This window comes from Carassius gibelio, chromosome B9 (genome assembly GCF_023724105.1).
Source record: "Carassius gibelio isolate Cgi1373 ecotype wild population from Czech Republic chromosome B9, carGib1.2-hapl.c, whole genome shotgun sequence".
Classification (NCBI taxonomy): Eukaryota; Metazoa; Chordata; class Actinopteri; order Cypriniformes; family Cyprinidae; genus Carassius; species Carassius gibelio.
In genome coordinates this window covers 3,592,334-3,613,632 of record NC_068404.1, presented here as the reverse complement: position 1 = coordinate 3,613,632, position 21,299 = coordinate 3,592,334, and the positions used below count along the sequence as shown (strand labels likewise).

Below are 21,299 nucleotides of genomic sequence, written 5' to 3'. Positions count from 1 at the left end.
AGGAAATGACGCATGACTTCACCTTCACCAAGTTTATGGATAACGCTTCATTTAAAAAAACTTTATTATAAACTTTCAATTATAAACACAATGCTATTATGAAAGCGATGTGCGGAGTTTATCAGTTTGGTTTGATGCGTTTAATTAAATATCCCCGGAAACCCATTTATAGTCACTATATAGTCCCATGTAAACTTTATTACCTTAAAACCCACTCAAAATAAAATAAAATAAAAATAAATGAAAAAAAAAAAAAATAAATAAAAAAAATATGGGCGGGACTGTATGCTGGGACTATTTCATAAATAATATTTATAATCATAATATTTCGTTAATTTTTTATAATATTGAATTAATTCATATGTTTTTATTGCTGCATTATTACTGCATTTCTCTGTTGTTTTTCACACAGTTAACATTGCAGCTCATCGCTGGCTAAATGTCACTACTTGTTGTCTTCAGAACTGCCTAATTTTTTGTTTTTGTTTTCTGCTTCGAACTGGTGCATGGGTACTTCCTACGCAGTGTTGTTGCACTTGAGACATGCCTGCTGTAGCTTGAACCCGGCAGGCAGCAGCCAATCAGAGCGCAGGTTTTTGACTCGCGCTGTGCCGCTGCATGTTCACTCATCATGGTGAGTCTAAAAAACTGACAGTTTATTCACATAAACTCAAAACTGGCCTATTCTAGTATTTAAAAACTACACATATACACACTGACCGGTTTATTCGCTTGGGTTAAAGTATTGTACTGAAGAAATGGGCATATTACAGACAAAATAATTGTGGGTTAGCATGTAAGCTAATGCGAATGAGTGGTTGATGCTAAAGCTAAAGCTAACGAGTGTTTGAATGAGAGTTCGGATTTATTGTTATGATTATTAAAGCACGTGTGTTAGACGTGTTACATATCTGATTTTGTGAAACATTTACTCTTGTAAAAAGTTTGTTTATGATTATCTGTTTGCACTGATATTGATGGTACTGTGTTAGTCTAGATGATATGAACTCCATCACACTGACTTGTATGATAAACTGTGTTTTATTGATAATCGGCGACAGATAGTCCATCTGATTCCTGATGAAAGTGAGACGGAACTCTTGATTTGTCAAACTCGGATAAAGCTATGCGAAACTAGTGGAGTCTGAGTGACAGTGATTGAGATTTTAGATTCTTGATTTGTTAAGGACAGTAAGATTAGATTGTAAGACATATATCTGGTTTGTTATACATTTGAAGTATGTATATTAATACGCTTTAAGTTATGCTAGTTGGTTTGAGTGAAATACTTATGAAACGTCTGCCAGTGATAGTTCTGCTCACACAAGCTTGCATGTGTTGGGTGGTTCTGTCAGATCAGATAATGTTTGGGAAAACCTCATCACACTTTAAGCCAGTGATGTGCAGCATCTTTATCCGAGCTGTAGTGGTTACTGTAATGAACTCTCTTGTTAATAACAGTCTTGGACTGATGCTAATAGTGGCCCCAGTCAAGCACCACCTTTCCCTGGTGTAACGTTACCACCTTCAGGAATCCCCCTGCCCTTTGTAAGTTGGTGTTGGAAAGCTCTGTCTTATCGACTGCTTGGTTGTTTTCATTCTCATTCATGCCTTGAATTTATTTTTGTGTTTTCAAAGATGGGGCCACCAGGAATCCCGCCTCACTTCCCTCCAATGGGAATGCCACCAATGGGCCAGAGGCCGCCCAGCATGGCCCCCATGCCCCCGGGAATACTGCCCCCCATGATCCCCCCGATGGGAGCTCCACCCATGGCACAGGTAAGAGCTCATTTAACTTTCACAGATTTCACTTCGAAAGGGAGCAGTGCTTTTAAATCAGGGTTTTACATGCTAGCTTATAGACGTGGTAATTCACAAATGCAAAGTAGACCTAGCTGTACAAACAGTTGCATAGTGCCGCTGACATTGTACATCACATGACAGTGCCGTTTCGGTCATCTTTATTATGTATGGAGGATGGTAGTTATATTAATGGTCATAAAATAAGTTCTGCTTCAAATGCAAAAAAGCATATTTTCTGAGAGTACACCAATTTGGATGCAATGATTGTCATATGAGCAATATGTAGCTTTTGTGATTTTATTTTTATTAGCAATCTGTATTTTAAGTGTGTGTAGAATAGTAAAAGATTTTTTCATTTGTAATTAGTCATATTTTGGCTAATGATTTGAAGTTCAGTGGGTGCTTGATTTAAATAATAATAGAGTTAAAATTAGTATTTTTTTATTGATTCAGAAGTGATTGGAAAAATCAGTTTAGATCATCTCATTGATATCGTAATAGTGGTGTTGTTTTATTCGACACAAGCTCTGTATAAGAACTTAAAGGGATATTTCACCCACACAAAAAAAAAAACATGATTTCCTCACTCTCAAGCCATCCTAGATTTATGTTACTCTCTTCTTTCAGATGAATACAGTCAATATTAAATATTTAAGCACTTTATTTTGCCTTAAAATCTCAACCACCATTCACTGCATTTGTTAAGCTTGAAAGAGCCAGGACTTTTATTTTTTATGACTCCAGTTGTATTTGTCTGAAAGAAGAAAGTCATATAGAGCTAGAATATCTTGAGGGTGAGTAAATCATGGGGTAATTTTCATTTTTGGGTGAACTAGCCTTTAAGAGTTGAGTGTCTCAATATCAAGTGTTGTATTTTAGTGTTTGGATTTTTAAATTAATCTCTAGTAATGTTAAGTGAAACAAAATAAATACACATGCATAGGGATGCACCAGTTGACCGGCCATAAATCGGAACCGGACGGTTTTTGCTTAAAACACGCGATCGGCAATCGGACGGTTTTTTTTTTGGCCGTTTTTTTCCGGATGTTCGCTCGCGTGCACAGACTACATTGTAATCGTTCGCTATGTCATTTGTGTGGAAGAGTATTTCGAAATCTGTGCGCAGGACACGGGCAGCCGATCAGTACTGGAAATGCAGAGCTTCATGTCTGAGGCACAGATAGCAGGAAGCGATCATCCGTTGGTTTACTGGCGCACAAATAAGAGTCCCTTTCCTGCGCGCACTGAAGCTGCGCAAGCGTTTACTGTATCTGTCCGCACCCTGAACACGAGTAGACCGTGAAGAGATGTTCAGATCAACTTCTCACGTGTTGGATGAGAAACGGAACTGTGACAAAACTGAATGTTTTTTTTTTTTTTTTGGTAAATTAGAACTTGCATACACGTTTAAAAATCCAGAAGTAAACGTCAGTTCTGCATTAGGATGATTATTTTTATTTTACCTTAAAATTGCATAGACTTAATTTGATTTAAAAATCACCTGCTGTAGCATGCTGAAAAAAAAAAACTTTAATTATTAAAGGGTAATGATTCACATCTATATGTTTTTACTTGAGACAATAAGTTATTTATTTTTCACTGGCTCAAGTAAAAAAAAAAAAAAGATCATTTCCCTAATCTTTTTTTTTTATTGGATGAATGAAACACTTTGCATCTTTGGTTTATTTGCACCAACATTATTTGATTTTAACATTTTGGAATAATGTATTTATATAGCATACTTTTATTTAGTCTCACTGGTAAAGACCAGTTTTTTTTCATTTGAAACCAAACTTAAAAACTAAAACAAATACTTAATGGTGATTAAGAAACCTCTTACTGAATGTGTGTTGATTGTGTTGTGTGGACTGTAGAACTATGCAGTTGTTGCCTTTAATTTCACATGGTTACAGTTAATCTTTTAATTTAAGGCCAGTTCTCTGTAGTTTCAACCCAATTCAAAAACAAAAGCTAAATGCTGATGTTTGTAACATCTATGTTTGTATTGAATGTAGTCTACTTACTGTGCAGTTACTGCTGTTAATTTCAGGTAGTTACAGTTATTGTTTTCAATAGCCAAAAGCCAGTTTGGACTATTAAATACCAAATAAACATCTTGTTTATGCACACTTCCCTTCTTTCTTGTTTGTTGCTTAAAAGATTTTAAAAAATCGGAAATCGGGATCGGAATCAGCCAGTTTGCTTGTAAAAAAATCGGTATCGGATTCGACCATGAAAAGTCATGATCGTGCATCCCTACACATGCCTACTCACACACATAAAAGATACTGCTGTCTGTTTTTGCGATCTGGTCACTTGATTTTCTACAGATTTAATAATACCTCACACATAAATGTATTGTGCTGCATAGGGCTGTGCAAAAAATCAAATGTGATTTTCATGTGCATCTTGTCAGTAAAGGTGCTCCCGATTAGTAGTTTATCTCCAGTATGTGCGTTCAGATCAGGATTGCCAGGTTTTTAAAACAAAACTGTGATTCATTTCCGATAAGAGAGCTTAGTGAGCGCCGATGCTCCATAGAATTTGCGATGCATTGTGGGATTTATTCATGGAGCGAACTGGAATGATTTTCGCGATTGAGAAGGCCCTTAAAATGGGCAATAGAGCTGATTTAGATGCACCAGAATGTTCTCATCCTTTGGCGTGGATGCTTATACAGTTATTTTCATCATTTTTTCATCATTGATATGATAGTTATAGTGTTGTCTTACTGGCCCTGATGCTCCATGTGTGTGAGATGGGATGAATATCGTGTTAGAGGATGTTTTGGGCTGTGAGTGTGAGGATCAGACCGTAGACTACAGAGCACAGGATGTGCTTTACACCCCTCATCTCACACCTTGCTCTCCCCCTGTGCAGTGTGGGAGGGAAATTAGCAGTTCACATGAATTGTTCATGAATCTCTTTTCATAGATGCCAGCCATGCTACCACCAATGATACCAGGAATGATGATGCCCCCCCGACTGCCAGCTGCATCAATCCAGCCTACGGGACCGGTAAGCTAGCCGCTATATCACACTGCTCCTCCAGCGCCGGTTAAATATAGACCCTCACATGCTGTCAGAATAGGGTCTGAATAACCCTAATGAACACATCGCAAAGTGGGAAAGTGTCCCAATTTAGAATCAACACCCTTTTATATAGCTCTTACCCATGTGACACGAGTGATACTAGCGGAAGAGATCAGCTTGCTCTGCTCATTTATTTCAGTGTGTGATGCTGTACGTCTCCTTCCCTGCATTAGCACACTTTGTTAGTATTCAAATTTAGTTCGACTTTAACAAAGGCATCATATCATGGACATTTGTAGTCCAAGTCCATGCTGAACATTCGACATGCAGTTTTCAGAAATCATCATGATTGAAATCACAATCATAAGCTCAAACATCCACTTTTACAGGGTAATGGAAAACAACAATGCAAATTAAGGTATCATCAGGAAGCAAACATACTGTAACTTTCAGAGCATTCATCGGGGATGTTTACATGCACTCATTTATTCAATCCAAAAAGTCTTGATTTCTGTTTTTGAATGTTATTCATGTAACTGTGCATTACATCCGTTCTGAACAGAATCTCAGTGCTAGCTGCTGCTTTAGTAAGAGAGAAAATCAAAAATATGGCTGAAAAATGTAAACACCAAAATTCAGTCTCCTCTGTTGAACAGTTTGTCGACATATGCTACGTTTCAAAAGATTTTACTTCTATTGAAAAGTGAATAGTATGGTAAAAACAATATCATTTATTTGAAATGGATTATTTTTTTGTTATAGTGTCAAATTTTACTATCACTTTTGATCACTTTAATGCATCTTTAGCAAAATGAAAGTATTATTTAAAATCTTACCCCAAACTTTTGAACAGTGCAATAAATTTCAATCTCAGAGTAATTTAGTTTTGCAAAGAGGCTATTACTGATGAATGGGGGACCCTGGTGACCCTGGACCACCAAACTAGTCATAAGGGTCATCTGAAAGCTGAATAATTAAGCTTTCCATTTCTGTATGGTTTAAAAATCACCTATAAAGTTGTCCAAATGAAGTTCTTAGCATTACTAATCAAAAATTAAGTTTTAATATATTTACAGTAGGGAGTTTATAAAATATGTTCATGAAACATGAGCTTTACTTAATATTCTAATGATTTTTGGCATACAATAAAATATTTTTGACCCATACAATGTATTTCTGGCTATTGCTACAAATTTACCCCTGCTATTTATGACCTCTTTTGTGCTCCAGGGTCACATTTTAAATCTGTCTCCACCCAAAAATGCAAACATTATTAAAGTTAAACTAGCATTACAAAATTAAATGTTAAAGTACATGATATGACCCACTTAAAGTCTGCACTGCTAATGTATTTCCTTAAAAGGAAGGAAGTACCTACACATTAGCTGTGAGCAGCTCTGAATGAATAATGGTCATGGAGAGAAATGTGTGGAAAGTGACCAATCACTTAAAACAGAAAAGTTCAATTAAAGTGGCTTCATTCATTTGTGTTTCAAAGCACTACTTCACTAATGAATATGGATGAAAGGACACCGTTTCAGTTCAGTGTGTGTATATATAAGAAGAAACTATACGTGTGCCGTCCTTTTGTTTTGAACACACCTCCTCAGAGGAGATTGCGATCTGCTTTCATTTAATCAGCGATATTAAGCATCAAACAGCCTGACGTTACTTAAGCATATTAAATATTGATAGCTTCAGTAATAATTAGCACAGGCTTTGAGCTGAAGATGAAGCCATCTGATCAGATACAGAAACCAGCTGACGCTCCAGGAGCTGTCAGTCACCGTGTCATTTCCCTTTCCTGTAATTTGGGGTATGGAGAGTGCTAATGAAGTTATCTCTGATATCTTTAGATCTGCTCATGGACTAATTTAATTCTGACTGTGCTTTCTTGGATGATATGAAGTTTCAAGTCATTTAAAAGATAGCACACATGAATGGTTGACTTTTTGTAATGAGACGCACTTTCTCTTCATGTCCTTCTCAGCCTGGTGTGAGTCCAGTGGAGTCTGCAGGTGAGAGATGAAATAGTTTCAGGTGAAAATCATGTTGATTTATTATTTCTAAATGTAATCAGTGGTTTTGTTGTGTTTCAGCACCGGCTGCTCCTGGAACAGCTGTAAGAACAAATAACCAAACACGTTACTGTTAATATTGTTTAGTGGGGATTCTAATGTAAACAATACTTTTGTGTGTGTGTGTGTGTGTGTGTGTGTGTTTTCCTTCTTCATGGATTTTTTTCCCCTCCTAGAGCACCACATCAACTGAATCTGATGAACAGCCAAAAAAGGCAAGACACAATAAACAATTATTACACATTTCCCATCCCTACAGAGGAGGGAACTATAAGAGTTCAACTGTGAAATGCTATGGATGTAGTTAGAGCTTAACTGAACTAGCGACTGCAGGATGTGGCTGGTCAAATGACTGCTGATAACTAATCACTAATGATGTACTGAGCGAATTGTTCATGATGTCTCCTGCAGAAGTCAGTATGGACTGAGCACAAATCACTGGATGGAAAAACATATTACTACAACACAGAGACCAAACAATCCACCTGGGAGAAACCAGATGAACTCAAATCACCTGCAGAGGTAAAAAAAAAAAAAGTCAACACAGCCTTCTTGCTTACAGAGTCGTATTGCATCTGCCAATTACTGTTCATTCAGGAGGTCATGACCTTTAGGCATACTCTGCATTTGGGTCTCTAATGTATTACTGTTAAAACAAATTAAATAAATGCTCCCTGGAAACTACTGCAGTGAATAATGGGCAGGAGAGCAAACTGGAGCTAACATCACAAGAAAAATGCAGACAGACAAGACAGACCCAGCTGAAAACAAAACCCTACCGTTTATTCAATTTATATATGAATACGTTAAAATGAAAATAAAGAGGCAATACTGTTTGATATGATATTTCGTTTCGTTGTAATGCAGGCTATAGCATTTAACGTTAAACATTTCTGCAGCTATTAATATGTTTAAAAGAAAAAGGAAAGGAGGCAGTAGTGTTTGATATCGTTTTTGGACTTGCGTCGTCCCGTCTGGTGGTAGATCACAGACTCGAGTCCGAACTACCGAGGATGCAAGTCCGAAATTTGAATACTTTGTATTGAGAAACGCGTGCAGACCTACATCTCCAGACTATTTGCCTAATCTTCTCGGTACTTTAGACCGGAGTGGAAACACGGAAAGCAACAGGTCTGGGGGAAAAACAGAAATACAACTCAAACGTTTTGTTGTGTGCATGTCATTTTATCAAGGATTGCTTCTCTAATCTTGGCTTTTATCTTCTTAATTTGGACTAACAAGCTCTCCGAACCACAACCTGTAAGTACGATTGATACGTTATGTGTACATTTTCAATTGAGTGCTCAAATGTGATGTATGCCTAGTGCAACTTTAGGTTTCCAGGTAAAGCACATTACTGTTTTACTGAAGTAGTTCTGATAATTGGCTATCAACCTGCTATTTCCTAAGACTATGTTGATTAATGTAGAATTACATTATTCTAATTAAGTCATTTAAAAATGATTTAGTGTAGCACACAGTCTTTATAGTGGTTGTAAAATTGCTGTTTATTTTGCTGCACCGGCAGTTATAGGGTTAATGTGGAAGATTAATTTAATGATTAGGTTAATGCTGTTCTGCGTTCTGATTTAAAAGTTAAATCCAAGCGTCTTTTTGTCTGCCGTTCTTCAAAACATTACAGTAGACATATTTTGGTTTACATATCGTTTCATCAGTTAGTCACGTTAGCACTCGGCTAACATATCCACCATTATTGTTATAAGTGTTCAAAGTTTAGCACCTAAACTTAAGCTGTAGTCACAATTCGCTTGTATAAGTCTTTCTGTATTTTATGTCATTATTATAAGAACAAATTGCAGCACAATATTATTGTTTAATGTAAAGATGCTTTGTTAATGGCAGCACTTACTGGCTCAAGGTCTTCTCTGTGCCAATCACAACAGACTTGGCCAGCTGACCAATCAGAGCAGAGTATGCTTATGGAAGGGAGGGGTTAGCTCCGATCTTGCTTGGATCAAACCTTTTCCTAATCATAGGCAAATGACTCTGGGAAAATTACAATGTTAACTGAGCTTAGATGCATTTGAACCTGTTGTTGGGACTCCAACACATTAGGACACTTTTTTTAAAATACCATATGACCTGCTCTTTAAGGGTAGTGGACTCCCCCATGACTTGCACTGGTCAATGCATTGATTTCTATAAAGTTTTCTATAAAGACAGCTTCAGTTTTTCCACACGGTTGTTTTTTACCCCTCATCACCAGCTTCATCCTTGAGCTATAGCTCGTGACCGGAAGAGAAGAGGATTCATTTTGAGGCGGAGGGGAGGTTAATGTTTTGATTAAAGATTATCAGGGCACATGAATAATAATAATAATAATAATAATAATGTACTGCACAAATAAATTATTTAATAAACACTATTCAATTAAAAATAAGATTGATTTCATGGTCTTTAACGATGTGGGATATGACATTATCAGTATTTTGCCAAAAACCCAACAAAACACTTTTATGCTGTGTTCACACCAAACGTGAATAGAGCGTCAAATTCCCGTCTACCGCATCTAGTTTGCCGCTTGAACATTTTGAGATCATTCGCTTCATTCGCGCATTAAATTAACTTCATAACAGACGCGAATTAGCATCACGGGGGGGCTTCTGCCAGCTGAGTTCACTCAACATTTTCAATCGCCATTTTATTCGGATATTTTTCAAAATATTACTGTTATCGTGTCATGAAATGTAGTTTTAAAAGTATTTTAGGCGAGAATGTAATTGTTTTAAACTCAAATATGCAGTTTATTTATAAAGACAGTATCTATTTAAAAAAAATGTGTTTCGCCGATTTCGGAGATGAGCTCCATGCGATCAGGGGGAGCTCAGAGCTCGTGTATCCACCGAGAGCAGCCTCACCTCGGCTAGATCTTCTGACATTTGCCGCTGGCTCTGATTTCTCTTTAGTGGTTAAACATAAAATATAATTAGTTTGGGGTAAAACGAAACGTTTCTTATCTTTGACCTTTATTCAATTAATCTATTAATGTTATATATATATATATATATATATATATAGGTCCTTTTTATTCCTGTCCCTATAGAAAAATGAACTTTTGTCATATAGCTCTGGATGACTGCTCACTGACAACATCAGTCGTTCCTCCATGTTGAATGAGTGACTCCTAGCAGGCTCCTGATTGGTTAACACGGCGCGAATTGACGGCAAAGTTAAAATGTTTCTACTCGGGCGGCAGACGCGAATTCGTGTCAAACGCTTAAATACACAAAATTCGCGTCATTGAGGCAAATTTGCGTCTTCTGCACTGCGCTAAATGCCTCATTCGCGCCGCCAGACCTCCAGACGCGCGTAGACGCGCCTTTGCATTGACTTAACATTTAAATCATTCGCGCCAGACGCTCTATTCGCGTTTGGTGTGAACACAGCATTACAGAGTGCCGTGAAGTCTAGTAGATTAGACTAGTGAGTGTGCGCATTTATACTGCATTCTTTCACTGTGTGATTCCTTCTGTTAAAATGCATTCAGAATGATCACAAAATTGAAGATTCTGGGGCTGAAAAATTTATATATTTATATAGTTTCATGTAGTAAATCAATATCACACAGAGTGATGTTTTTTCCTCAAAAAATCAGCATGATTAATGATTTTATTTTACAACAGTTCAATAAACAATAACTTAATAAAGAGACTTGTGTTTTAGACACCACATTGTTTTGCTCTATTTCGACAACAAAAATAATTCCAAACACTGCTCAGAGACACAAAACTGTGCTTTGGAGGCTATGACTGTGTTTCGTACCTGAATGAATCAACCGTACAAATGATTTGGGTCAATCGCAATGACCCACCTGCTGGCGGTTTTAATTTCACATTTAAAGTCTCTATTTTTACTTTAATTTTTTAATGAGTATTCAATGCAGTTAAATGCACCAAAGTCCTGCATTAAATGGTGTGTAAATCAGTGGTTCTCAAAGTGTGGGGTGCACGAATACTGCAGGGGGCAGAGGCCATCAGCAGAAAAAGAGAAGAACTAAAACAGTAAACAGCCAAAGACGTAACTTAAAATGGGAGATTGATCAGTTTGTGAAAGGGAAGAGAAAAGCCATAGATAAATGTTTTGGTATTGTCTGAATTTCATATTCTTTTAAAACATAATAATAAAATATGTAATCTAGAATATGCAATATCTTTATTTTTATCCAAAGGTTTATCATTTGTTTTGAATAGTTGTGTATTTTGAAACCAAATGAAAGAGTTTGTGTTTTGCAGCAAATGTTGTCCAAATGTCTGTGGAAAGAGTATAAGTCGGACAACGGCAAGCCCTACTACTACAACTCCCAGACCAAAGAGTCTCGCTGGACTAAACCCAAGGAGCTGGAGGACCTGGAGGGTCAGTCTACTAAACAACTAGCATTATCACACACATGCAGAAATCTCACGAGGAAATGGTTTAACTTTTTTTCTCTCTCTCTCTCTCTCTCTCTCTTTTTTTATTTCAGCGATGATAAAGGCAGAAGAAAACGGGTGAGCATCAGCTTTATTTAATAAGACCTTAAAGGGTTAGTTCACCCAAAAAAACCTGTGTGTCTCTTTTAATCTAAATTAATCTATATCAATTGAGTGATTAAATGGTGAACGTTTAATTTGGGCCTTCTATATATATATATATATATATATATATATATATATCTGGCTACATAGACTCATTTAATGTGGTAAGTTCAAGCTCAAACATGCTTGCTTTGACAGGGTTAATTCATGACAGAATAAACATTTTTAGGTGAACTTTCCTTATAATGTAATGATAGATTTACTGAAAGCAGTTTTAGGTTTCAAAATGGCTGACTATTCGTGGAAAACGGTCTGTTGTTGGCAAAGGTTGATGTAGATTCAACATTACCGGTCATTTTACACAAATTAATGGCTTAATATTGAATTAAAACATTAATAAAAAATAAATACATTATTATAATTTTTTTTTTTTTTCAGGGTCAGTGTAGACTTTTATTGTAATTCAAGTTTTTTTTAATTCCATAAATAAATAAATAAATAAATAAAATAAAAACACACACACCCCATTCAGTATTTATTTATTTATTTATTTTAAAGAAATTCAGAGATTATCCCACTATAATAATTTGTGTGTGTGTGTGTGTGTGGTGAAGGACGGCTGATGTTGTGGCTCCTGGCACCACCCCTGCTCTCACATCTCAGAGCGAGTCGTCTGTTACCGTGGCAGCAGTTGCTGAGACAGAGGCTACCATGGCAACAGTCGCCACAGAGGAACAGCCGTCTCATGTGCCTGCTCCGGTTGCTGATGTCAGCAGTGATGTCACAGTTAACTCCACTGAGGACACGCCCAGCGTAGAGACGCAGCCCAGGTACTGAACCCTCAACACCCAGAACATCCTCTCACATCACTCACTTCCCTTTGATACTGGGAGGTCAATCATATTTTACCAAAGAAGTGAATGCTTCTGTTCAACAAGGATGCATTAAATAGATCAAAATCTGAAGTAATGTCATTTGTAATGTACAAAAGATTTTAAAATAAATGCTGTTCTTACAAACTTTATATTCGTCAAAGAATCCTGACAAAACAATGAAAATTCAGCTTTGCCATCACAGGAACTTTAATATACATTTAAATAAAAATTGGTTTGTAATAATATTTTGCGATAAGACTTTTTTAAATTGTGTTTTTGCACAAATAAATGCAGACTTGGAGAGCATAAAACCTTTTTTGACAGTTATTGCTATGGTGAAAATAGTTAGATTACAAAGCATATTGTGAAAACAATCGAATTGATATAATTGCTTTTAAAATATCTTGTTTTATTTATTTATTTATTTTTATTTTTTGCAGTAATGATGTTTCTAAGGAGGAGAGACCTGAGCTGGTAAAGAAAGTTTACAAGTGGAACACAAAAGAGGAGGCAAAGCAGGCATTTAAAGAACTGCTGAAGGAAAAGGTAATTCTCTCGCTCTCTCTCGCCCCCCCCCCCTCTATCTCTGTGTCTCTCTCTCTCTCTCTCTCTCTCTCTCTCTCTCTCTCTCTGTCGCCCCCCCCCCCCCATCTCTGTGTCTCTCTCTCTCTCTCTCTCTCTCTCTCTCTCTCTCTCTCTCTCTCTCTCTCTCTCTCTCGCCCCCCCCCATCTCTCTCTCTCTCTCTCTCTCTCTCTCTCGCCCCCCCCCCCCCCATCTCTCTCTCTCTCTCTCTCTCTCTCACTCTCTGTCTCTCTCGTAGTGAAGAGGGAGGTGTTGATATTCTGGCTGGGTCTTTCTAAATTTAGTGTGTTTTAATTTGGCACACAAAGTGCTCCTGAGAGAGCCGCGGCTGTTTAATTGCGGTTGGTGTGATTAGACTGGAGTGAGTGAAACAGAGGACGCAGGAATCGCACGCTTCACAGAGCCCTGACGGTCTGTCAGAAACACACTCAGAGACCACGAACAAACCAGTGTTTGTGATTCTCCAAACCTCTTCTGTTATTTTCCCAGTGGACGCCATTTATGCCTCTCAACAATAAGACAAGAAATCAAATGATGTTCAGTATGTTGGAAAGTGTATTACTCATGAACAATAACGTGTTGATTACTAATTAGGTTCTTTAGAAAGCTAAAAAACATGCATTGAGTAAGAAGTAAGCTGTAGCTTTGGAGAAGACTAACTTTGCATCTCTCTCCCTCCTTGTGTCTACAGGGCGTTTCCTCCAATGCATCATGGGAGCAGGCAATGAAGCTGATAATTAACGACCCTCGTTACAGGTATCCAAACACTGCACACAGCATTAATGACATTTAATAGCATTTAAATCCTGTGCACTGTTCAGTGTGTCCCTGCTGTTCTTCACTGAACCGCTCACTGTGTGTGTGTGTGTGTGTGTGTGTGTGTGTGTGTGTGTGTGTGCGCAGTGCTCTGCCCAAGCTGAGTGAAAAGAAACAGGCGTTCAATGCTTATAAAGTCCAGACAGAGAAAGAGGAAAAGGAGGAAGCCAGAATCAAATACAAGGAGTCTAAAGAGACTTTCCAGCGCTTCCTGGAGAACCACGAGAAGATGACCTCCACCACACGATACAAGTGAGCTTTTAAAGCTGATGACAACCTTCTTCAAGGCATCGCTGTTCAATCACAATGCACAAACAGCACTCTCATCTTGAATCCAGTATTACTCTACACAGTGATTGATTAAAATCACATCAGCAGTGCTCTCGTGGTGACTTTCTGGGAGGTTTTGGTGATGTTACTGGTGTAAATCTCACCTGTATATAGCGCTGCTGTTTGTCGAGAGTCTGCACTGTGTCACATTAATTTCTAGTTCTGTGATTAATATGCTGTAATATCACTGCCCCCTGCTGACTAGTTTATGACTCGCAGAAGCGTTCTTTCACAAGGATAAAACCATGCTTTGTTAAATATCAGGGCAAAGCTGTTGTTCTGGGGTGAGTAAGTTTGTGTGGTCTTGTGCAGGAAAGCGGAGCAGATGTTTGGCGATCAGGACGTGTGGTCCTGTGTCCCCGAGAGAGACCGGCTGGAGATCTACGAAGATGTGCTCTTTTATTTAGCAAAGAAAGAGAAGGTTTGATCAGCTGATTCTGTTTATTAGTGATTAATCGAACGGTTTAAATGCTGATATCACTTTCATTTGGATTCATTTATAATATGCAAACGTTAATTATGAAGCTATAAACCAGATGTGGGAAAGATCATTTACACGCAGTGGCTTATTATAATTCTGAAACTTTAGCAACTGCAGTAAACATTGTCAAGAAGTAATTGTGTTTATTAGAAGAAAATAAGTCAGTCATATTAGTCATTAGTTGAGCAGTAGGCTGTTTACATTCGCTAATATAAGCAAAAATGTAGTTTAATTTGATTTGAAATTCACTTGATTTGTGCCTACTGGTCTCCATATATAAGATTATCTCCTTAAACGCCCTGATACAATCAATATGTGACCCTGGAGCACAAAACTTGAGCAGTCTTGAGGAGCACTGGTATATGTGTAGCAATAACAATATGGGTCAGAATTATTGATTTTTTTTTAAGCCAAAACTCATTAGGATATAAGTAAAGCTCATGTTCCATGAAGATATTTTGTACATTTCCTATTGTAAATGTGTCAAAATGTAATATTTGTTTAGTAAATGCATTGCTAAGAACTTCATTTGGACAACTTTTAAAGTTTTATTTTTTATTTTATTTTTTTTGCTCCCTCAGATTCTCAAATAGTTGTATCTCGTTCGAATATTTTCCTGTCCTAACAAACCATACATCACTGGAAAGATTATTTATTTAGCTTTCACATAATGTATGAATGTCATTTACAAAAAATTGACCCTTCTGACTGGTTTTGTGGTCCAGGGTCACACATGTGAGTGTTTTTGCATCATGAAAGGAAATTATGATTAATTGTCAAGAAAATAATGGAATTTATAAACAGTGCAACAATTCTTTCATGCTCTTAAAGTCAGTTCGGTTTTTGTATGCATATGTTACACAAAAACTTCTAACACCGAACAACTGCTAAGATTTTGGAGTTGTATATTTATGCTTTACTTTTTGTTCATCAAAAAACAAAAAAGCCCTCTCTATAGAGTTCTTGTCCTGTCTGACATCTAATGTGACAAGATCCTAACTCGATGCTTTCTTTCAGGAACAAGCCAAGCAGCTGAGGAAGAGGAACTGGGAAGCTCTGAAGAACATTTTGGACAATATGGCCAATGTGACGTACAGAACGACGTGGTCTGAGGCCCAGCAGTACCTTCTGGATAACCCCACCTTTGCTGAAGACGAGGAGCTGCAGAGTATGAACACACACACACACACACACACACACGGTGATGCTTTTAACCCGCATAATGAGATCGAGTGTGTTTGATATAGAGGAAGCTTTCATCTTCCTGTGTGTGTGTGCTTTAGACATGGACAAGGAAGATGCTCTGATCTGTTTCGAGGAACACATCCGTGCTCTTGAGAAAGAGGAGGAGGAAGAGAAACAGAAGACTCTGCTGCGAGAGAGACGCAGACAGCGCAAGAACCGAGAGTCTTTCCAGGTGACACACACACACACACACACACACGTGTGACTCGGTCCTGGTTCGTCCAGCTTTCTAATATGAAAAGCTCTCACCTTAATGAACTGGAACTTGATGCAGGAATATCAGCTGATGTCTGTCATGACAGAGGATCTGTTTGACCGAGTTTAGGGTCCTGCAGATCATTGTGCAGAGAGAAAATAAATCAATAATTAAGCAAGTCAACATCACTGGCGTGTTTAAGGCAATTTATCGAGAATGACTGATAACTGGCAGTGTATCATTAATGTGGGATCAAACTGAGTACAGCAACTGATGCTGAATTGCCAACCACACATTTAGAAATGATTTATTTAAATCTCCCATTTTATTTTCTACTGACACCGTTGCAGACTGGTTTGGATCAAATAATTGTGTGCTTGTATGCAATTTTGAAACGCTGAAATTCCCACCAAAGCAAACTAAGCATAACACACATTTTTTCTTGCTGAAAACATTATCAGTATTAATGCTTCGTTCTCTTGAACGGCTAAACCAAGAGGACTGAGGAGTAAAGGACAAGAGCTCTGGCATGTTTGTGAAGCGTTGTGTGTGTGTTTCAGAAATTCCTGGATGAGCTTCACGATCACGGGCAGCTGCACTCCATGTCTGCCTGGATGGAGATGTACCCAACCGTCAGCGCTGATATCCGCTTCAACAACATGCTGGGCCAGCCAGGTCTCTCTCTCTCACACACACACACACACACACACACACCAACACTCAGAGCGTGGCAGGCTTTGATGCTGATGAATAACACATGGAAAGGGTCCTGTCCTCATCTCTCACTCAGTGTCTCTGTTTCAGCGGCACAGTCTGTGAACTCCACATGGCACTTAAATACATTATCCTATGATTAAGTCTACATTACTTAACATAATAGTTGTTTATTGAAATATATCATAATTTATGATGAGTTGCTTTTAGATTGTGGTGTTTTTTTATAGTAACAAGTTTCTCAGTCGCGTTATGCTTTGTGTGTATATATATATTTAGGCTCCACCCCTCTGGACTTATTCAAGTTTTACGTGGAGGATCTGAAAGCTCGTTATCATGATGAGAAGAGAATCATTAAAGACATCCTGAAGGTGAGTGAGAGACTGTGACGGTCAGTGTTTGACATCAGATCGGTGCTGAAGCTCTCGATGAAGTGTGTGTGTGTGTGTGTGTGTGTGTGCAGGATAAGGGCTTGCTGGTGGAGATCAACACGGGCTTTGAGGAGTTTGGCTCAGTGATCAGCTCAGATAAACGCGCCACCACGCTGGATGCAGGAAACATCAAACTGGCCTTCAATAGTGTGAGCAGACTGCCCTTTTTAGAGAAAGTGAAGTGAATATATAATGTTACAATACTGAAAACTTCCAGATGTATAGTGTTAACAGTTGAGCACCAATAATAGTTGACAACAATTGAGAACCAAATCAGCATATTAGAATGGTTTTTGATGGGTAAAAATTGATAGCCTGAATGCACTGTAAGTCGCTTTGGATAAAAGCATCTGCTAAATGCATAAATTATTTTTTTAATTTAATTTTAATAAGTGTGACACTTATGACTTGAGTAATGATGCTGAAAATACAGCTTTGCCATCTTAAATGTTAAACGTCATGTAAAACATACCTCGTATTATAAAACTGAAAGTCGAAAACAAAGGAGCAGTAGAATTAAAATCAGTCGAAAGTAATAAGAGGAAATACAAAAGCAAAGCTAATTAACAATATTTTGGTTGCACTTTATTATACAGTACGTGTACTAACGTACTTGTAGTGTACTAACGTACTTGTAGTGTACTTACAGTGTATGTATCTAAGAAAGTTCTGGTAATACAAGGGTAACTACATGGGGTAGGGTTAGGTTTAGGGGTAGGTTCAGGGTTAGTACCTAGTTATTACATAGTTATTGTATTTACTATAATAAGTACATAGTATGTACATGAGGAACAGGACTGTAAAATAAAGGGCTGCCAATATTTCTATCAGTTCCTAGAGTTGGGAGCAGAGCACATTTCCTGATTAATGCCCTGTGTTTGATGTCTCTGTGTGTTTTAGTTGCTGGAGAAAGCTGAAGCACGCGAGAGGGAGAGAGAGAAGGAGGAGGCCAGGAAGATGAAGAGGAAGGAGGCGGCGTTTAAGAGCATGCTGAAACAGGCCACGCCCCCTCTAGAGCCCGAGGCCACATGGGAGGGGGTATGTCATGCTATCACAATTAATATCAACGATTAGATAATTAGTGAACTAGACCGGGTCCTTCCTCTGCTGATCTGGTGTGAATGACGTGTGTTGATTCTGACTCAGACACGAGAGCGCTTCCTGAAAGAGCCTGCGTTTGAGGACATCACGCTGGAGTCCGAGAGGAAGAGGATATTCAAAGACTTCATGCATGTGTTAGAGGTAGGATAGAGTTATAAACACTTTTAAAGCAACCAGGGCTGGATTTTCCAAAAGCATCATGAGCTTAAGTACATAGTAGACACATTGAAACCAACGGAGCTAGGATCAACTTGGGCTTGCGATGCTTTTGGGAAACGCAGGTAAGATTCAGATTTAAAAGAATTGCCTCAGGGCTGGGTGTGTATTCATGTTAAGTAACTGTTAGACTTTTAAAAGCCTTTCAGGTATTCAGTAATGTCTGTGATCTCTGTCTACAGCACGAGTGTCAACATCATCATTCAAAGACTAAAAAACACTCGAAGAAATCCAAGAAACACCACAGAAAACGTTCCCGATCTCGATCAGTGAGTCTCATTTCTCATCTGCCATTCTGCCATTGAAATGGCCTTGTGTGGGACGTTATATGACTGTATCTCTGAAGAGAACCGACTGTGTTCAGAAGAGTTTCTTCTTCATAACTGCTGTATAATGCCTAATACAGTGCAGCACTGCTTTGGGGACCTACTGTCAGAGAACGAATTTCCGTTTCTAAAAGCAGCTTCGCAGTAATAAACTGGAGAATAATAGAATCAATGATGCAAACTTTATTACGTATGAGACAAATCCAAATAATGCTGTGAAGCAGCTCTAAAAAGTCATGTTTCAGCTGCGAGCAGTTCAGTCTTGATTCAGTTTAATAGCTGAGCATAAAAAACATCTGCATGAAACAGAAACAGCAGACGAGCTGAACGAGATGCAGATTCACTCTCTGCCAGCAGGTGGCGCTTAAATCGTTTCCTCGGTTACCGCTGTAAACAAAGCAGCGCTGCACTTATGAACTTTAATATGCTTTATACAGAGGCAAGAGGAAAATAAAAAATGCCATCTAAACTTTTCTAAAGACAGTAATTTAAGTCGATTTTCAAGCGGTTAATCGCTCCATCCCTACTAATAAGAGTATTATTTGAATTATGATCCAGTCTGGAGATCTGAGGTATGCATTTACTCAGGTCTCACTCCTGTGTGTTTGTTCACCGAAGGGCTCGGAGTCAGAGGAGGATGAGTATCAATCGAAGAAGAAGAAACGCTCTGCTTCCAAATCTCCATCCGAGCACTCGTCCTCTGGGGAATCTGGTCAGTGAGGTTTAGGATCGATATCAGTGTCCTGCACAACACATCAATACTGAATACATCATGACCATGATCTTGATCTTTACAGAGAGGAGTTACAAGAAATCGAAGAAACACAAGAAGAAGGGAAAGAAAAGACGACACAAATCGGTGAGTAGCGAACGACTCAAACTCTCCAATGCTTTTCTGACTTAACCTGCAAGTGATTTGACATATGACACACACACTACCCATTGGATTGGCTTCGTTTAGTATATTTAAGCGTATAATTATGACATACTGATTATAATTCCAGTTTAAATAATGATAGTTATAAGTTGGATTCAGTTGGATTGTATATAGTTGTTTTCACAATACAAGTAATGATTGTAAGGTTTTCAAATGGCCTTAGCTGAATTGGTTGGCCATCATTTATTGATTAACAAGTGTCTGTCTCTGGGATTGAATGTACAGTGTATTAAATATGAGTGAACCATGGTCTGTGTTCAGTTTATGATGCTGAATGAAACTCGCATTCATTTAATAACATTGTTTTATAAAGACTATTATAGGATAGTTGGCAGTATGGGTAATATCACACTTTTTTTGCAGGGCTCCCCTGAGTCTGAAGGAGAGAAAGAGCGGAAAGGAAGAGAGAAAGAGAAGGATAAAGAGAATGACAAATCCAGAGGGAAGACACGTGGAGAATCCAAACAGAAATCGCCCAAAAGAAAGAGTACAAAAGAAGAGGTAAGCGGTGGTTTCTGAGACTCCTCTCCTCACACCCAGGCGAGATCTGAATCGCTCTGTCTGTCTCTCAGGGTGGATGGGATACGTCCGGGAGCGAGCTGAGTGAAGGAGAGCTGGAGAAGAGGAGGCGCACGCTCCTGGAGCAGCTGGACGCACCGTAAATCACTCTCTGTCAGTCTCTCTCACATTCCTGTCATGTGTTTGCATCGAGGGTTGGCTGTGAATCCTTCGACCGTCGTGTCGTCTCTCTGAGAGGAAGTTTGTCTGAACATCAGCACTCTTGATTTTGTAAGATTATTTTCAAAGGTTGGAAGTGTTACGTTGCCTTTAACTGCAGAACCCTTTTTTAGTTAGTTGTATATTTGTTATTGCCAATAGTTTTAAACATCACCGGTAATATGGGACAAAATGAACAGCCCTGCATAAACACAACTATTATTCAACTTCACATTAATCTGTAAGATGTCTGTAAAAGCCATTTTTGAAAAACATTTTTTTGTCTGCAGCATTGTTTTCAACTTGAATTTTGACAATAAACTCTAAAATAATGCATTTTTGTCGCTCTGTTCTCTGGAGATCCAAACCTGCTCATTATCATCTTTTTGTAAATCATATTTTCTTCAGTTACTTCACTGCCACTGAGGTTTTAGAAGTCAGTTGACAATTTCTGACTAAAATCTGTCAATTCAGTTAAAGAAAATCGATATTGACTATATTTATTTATATATATATATATATATATATATATATATATATATATATATATATATATATAAATCCAAAGCTTATAATTGCATATATGGAATGCATTAAGGTTGCAGATGTGATTTGAGAGACTATAAAACTAAACAAATAACTGTAGGCTACTTTAGTGCTGCAAAAGTATTGTACTTCTCAGCTGGCCAATCAAATCAAAGGAAGGTGGGAAGCCTAGAGTGACCTATTTTTAGATGCCTAGTCAAAGCGAAGTTATTTACATTAATTTCATAAAGAAATGCACATGGATATAAAAAAGTGTCACATGCTTCATGTTAAAAATAACTGTTAAACGCTATCCATCCATCAAACAAGCGTGTACTTGGATATTTCCATCTGTAT

General features: G+C 38.0%; 1 protein-coding gene across 2 annotated transcripts; it reads left to right on the top strand.

The window, feature by feature from the left end:
- Nucleotides 1-474: 474 nt before the first annotated feature.
- Nucleotides 475-20,753, top strand: LOC127964626 (pre-mRNA-processing factor 40 homolog A-like). Of its 2 annotated transcripts, XM_052564887.1 has the most exons (27): nucleotides 549-634; nucleotides 1,462-1,548; nucleotides 1,639-1,779; nucleotides 4,738-4,821; nucleotides 6,827-6,854; nucleotides 6,936-6,958; nucleotides 7,091-7,129; nucleotides 7,326-7,436; nucleotides 11,168-11,288; nucleotides 11,398-11,422; nucleotides 12,064-12,279; nucleotides 12,765-12,870; nucleotides 13,599-13,663; nucleotides 13,811-13,975; nucleotides 14,366-14,474; nucleotides 15,552-15,702; nucleotides 15,818-15,951; nucleotides 16,536-16,650; nucleotides 16,969-17,060; nucleotides 17,153-17,269; nucleotides 18,021-18,158; nucleotides 18,267-18,362; nucleotides 18,620-18,706; nucleotides 19,382-19,475; nucleotides 19,561-19,622; nucleotides 20,064-20,201; nucleotides 20,273-20,753. In XM_052564887.1, exons 1-27 carry the CDS (start codon nucleotides 632-634, stop codon nucleotides 20,360-20,362), a joined length of 2,637 nt encoding a protein of 878 aa, XP_052420847.1. In that variant the 5' UTR covers nucleotides 549-631; the 3' UTR covers nucleotides 20,363-20,753. The 2 variants fall into 2 exon arrangements, with proteins under 2 accessions (XP_052420848.1, XP_052420847.1); XM_052564888.1 differs by lacking the exon at nucleotides 1,462-1,548 and having other exon boundaries at nucleotides 475-634.
- Nucleotides 20,754-21,299: the final 546 nt, after the last annotated feature.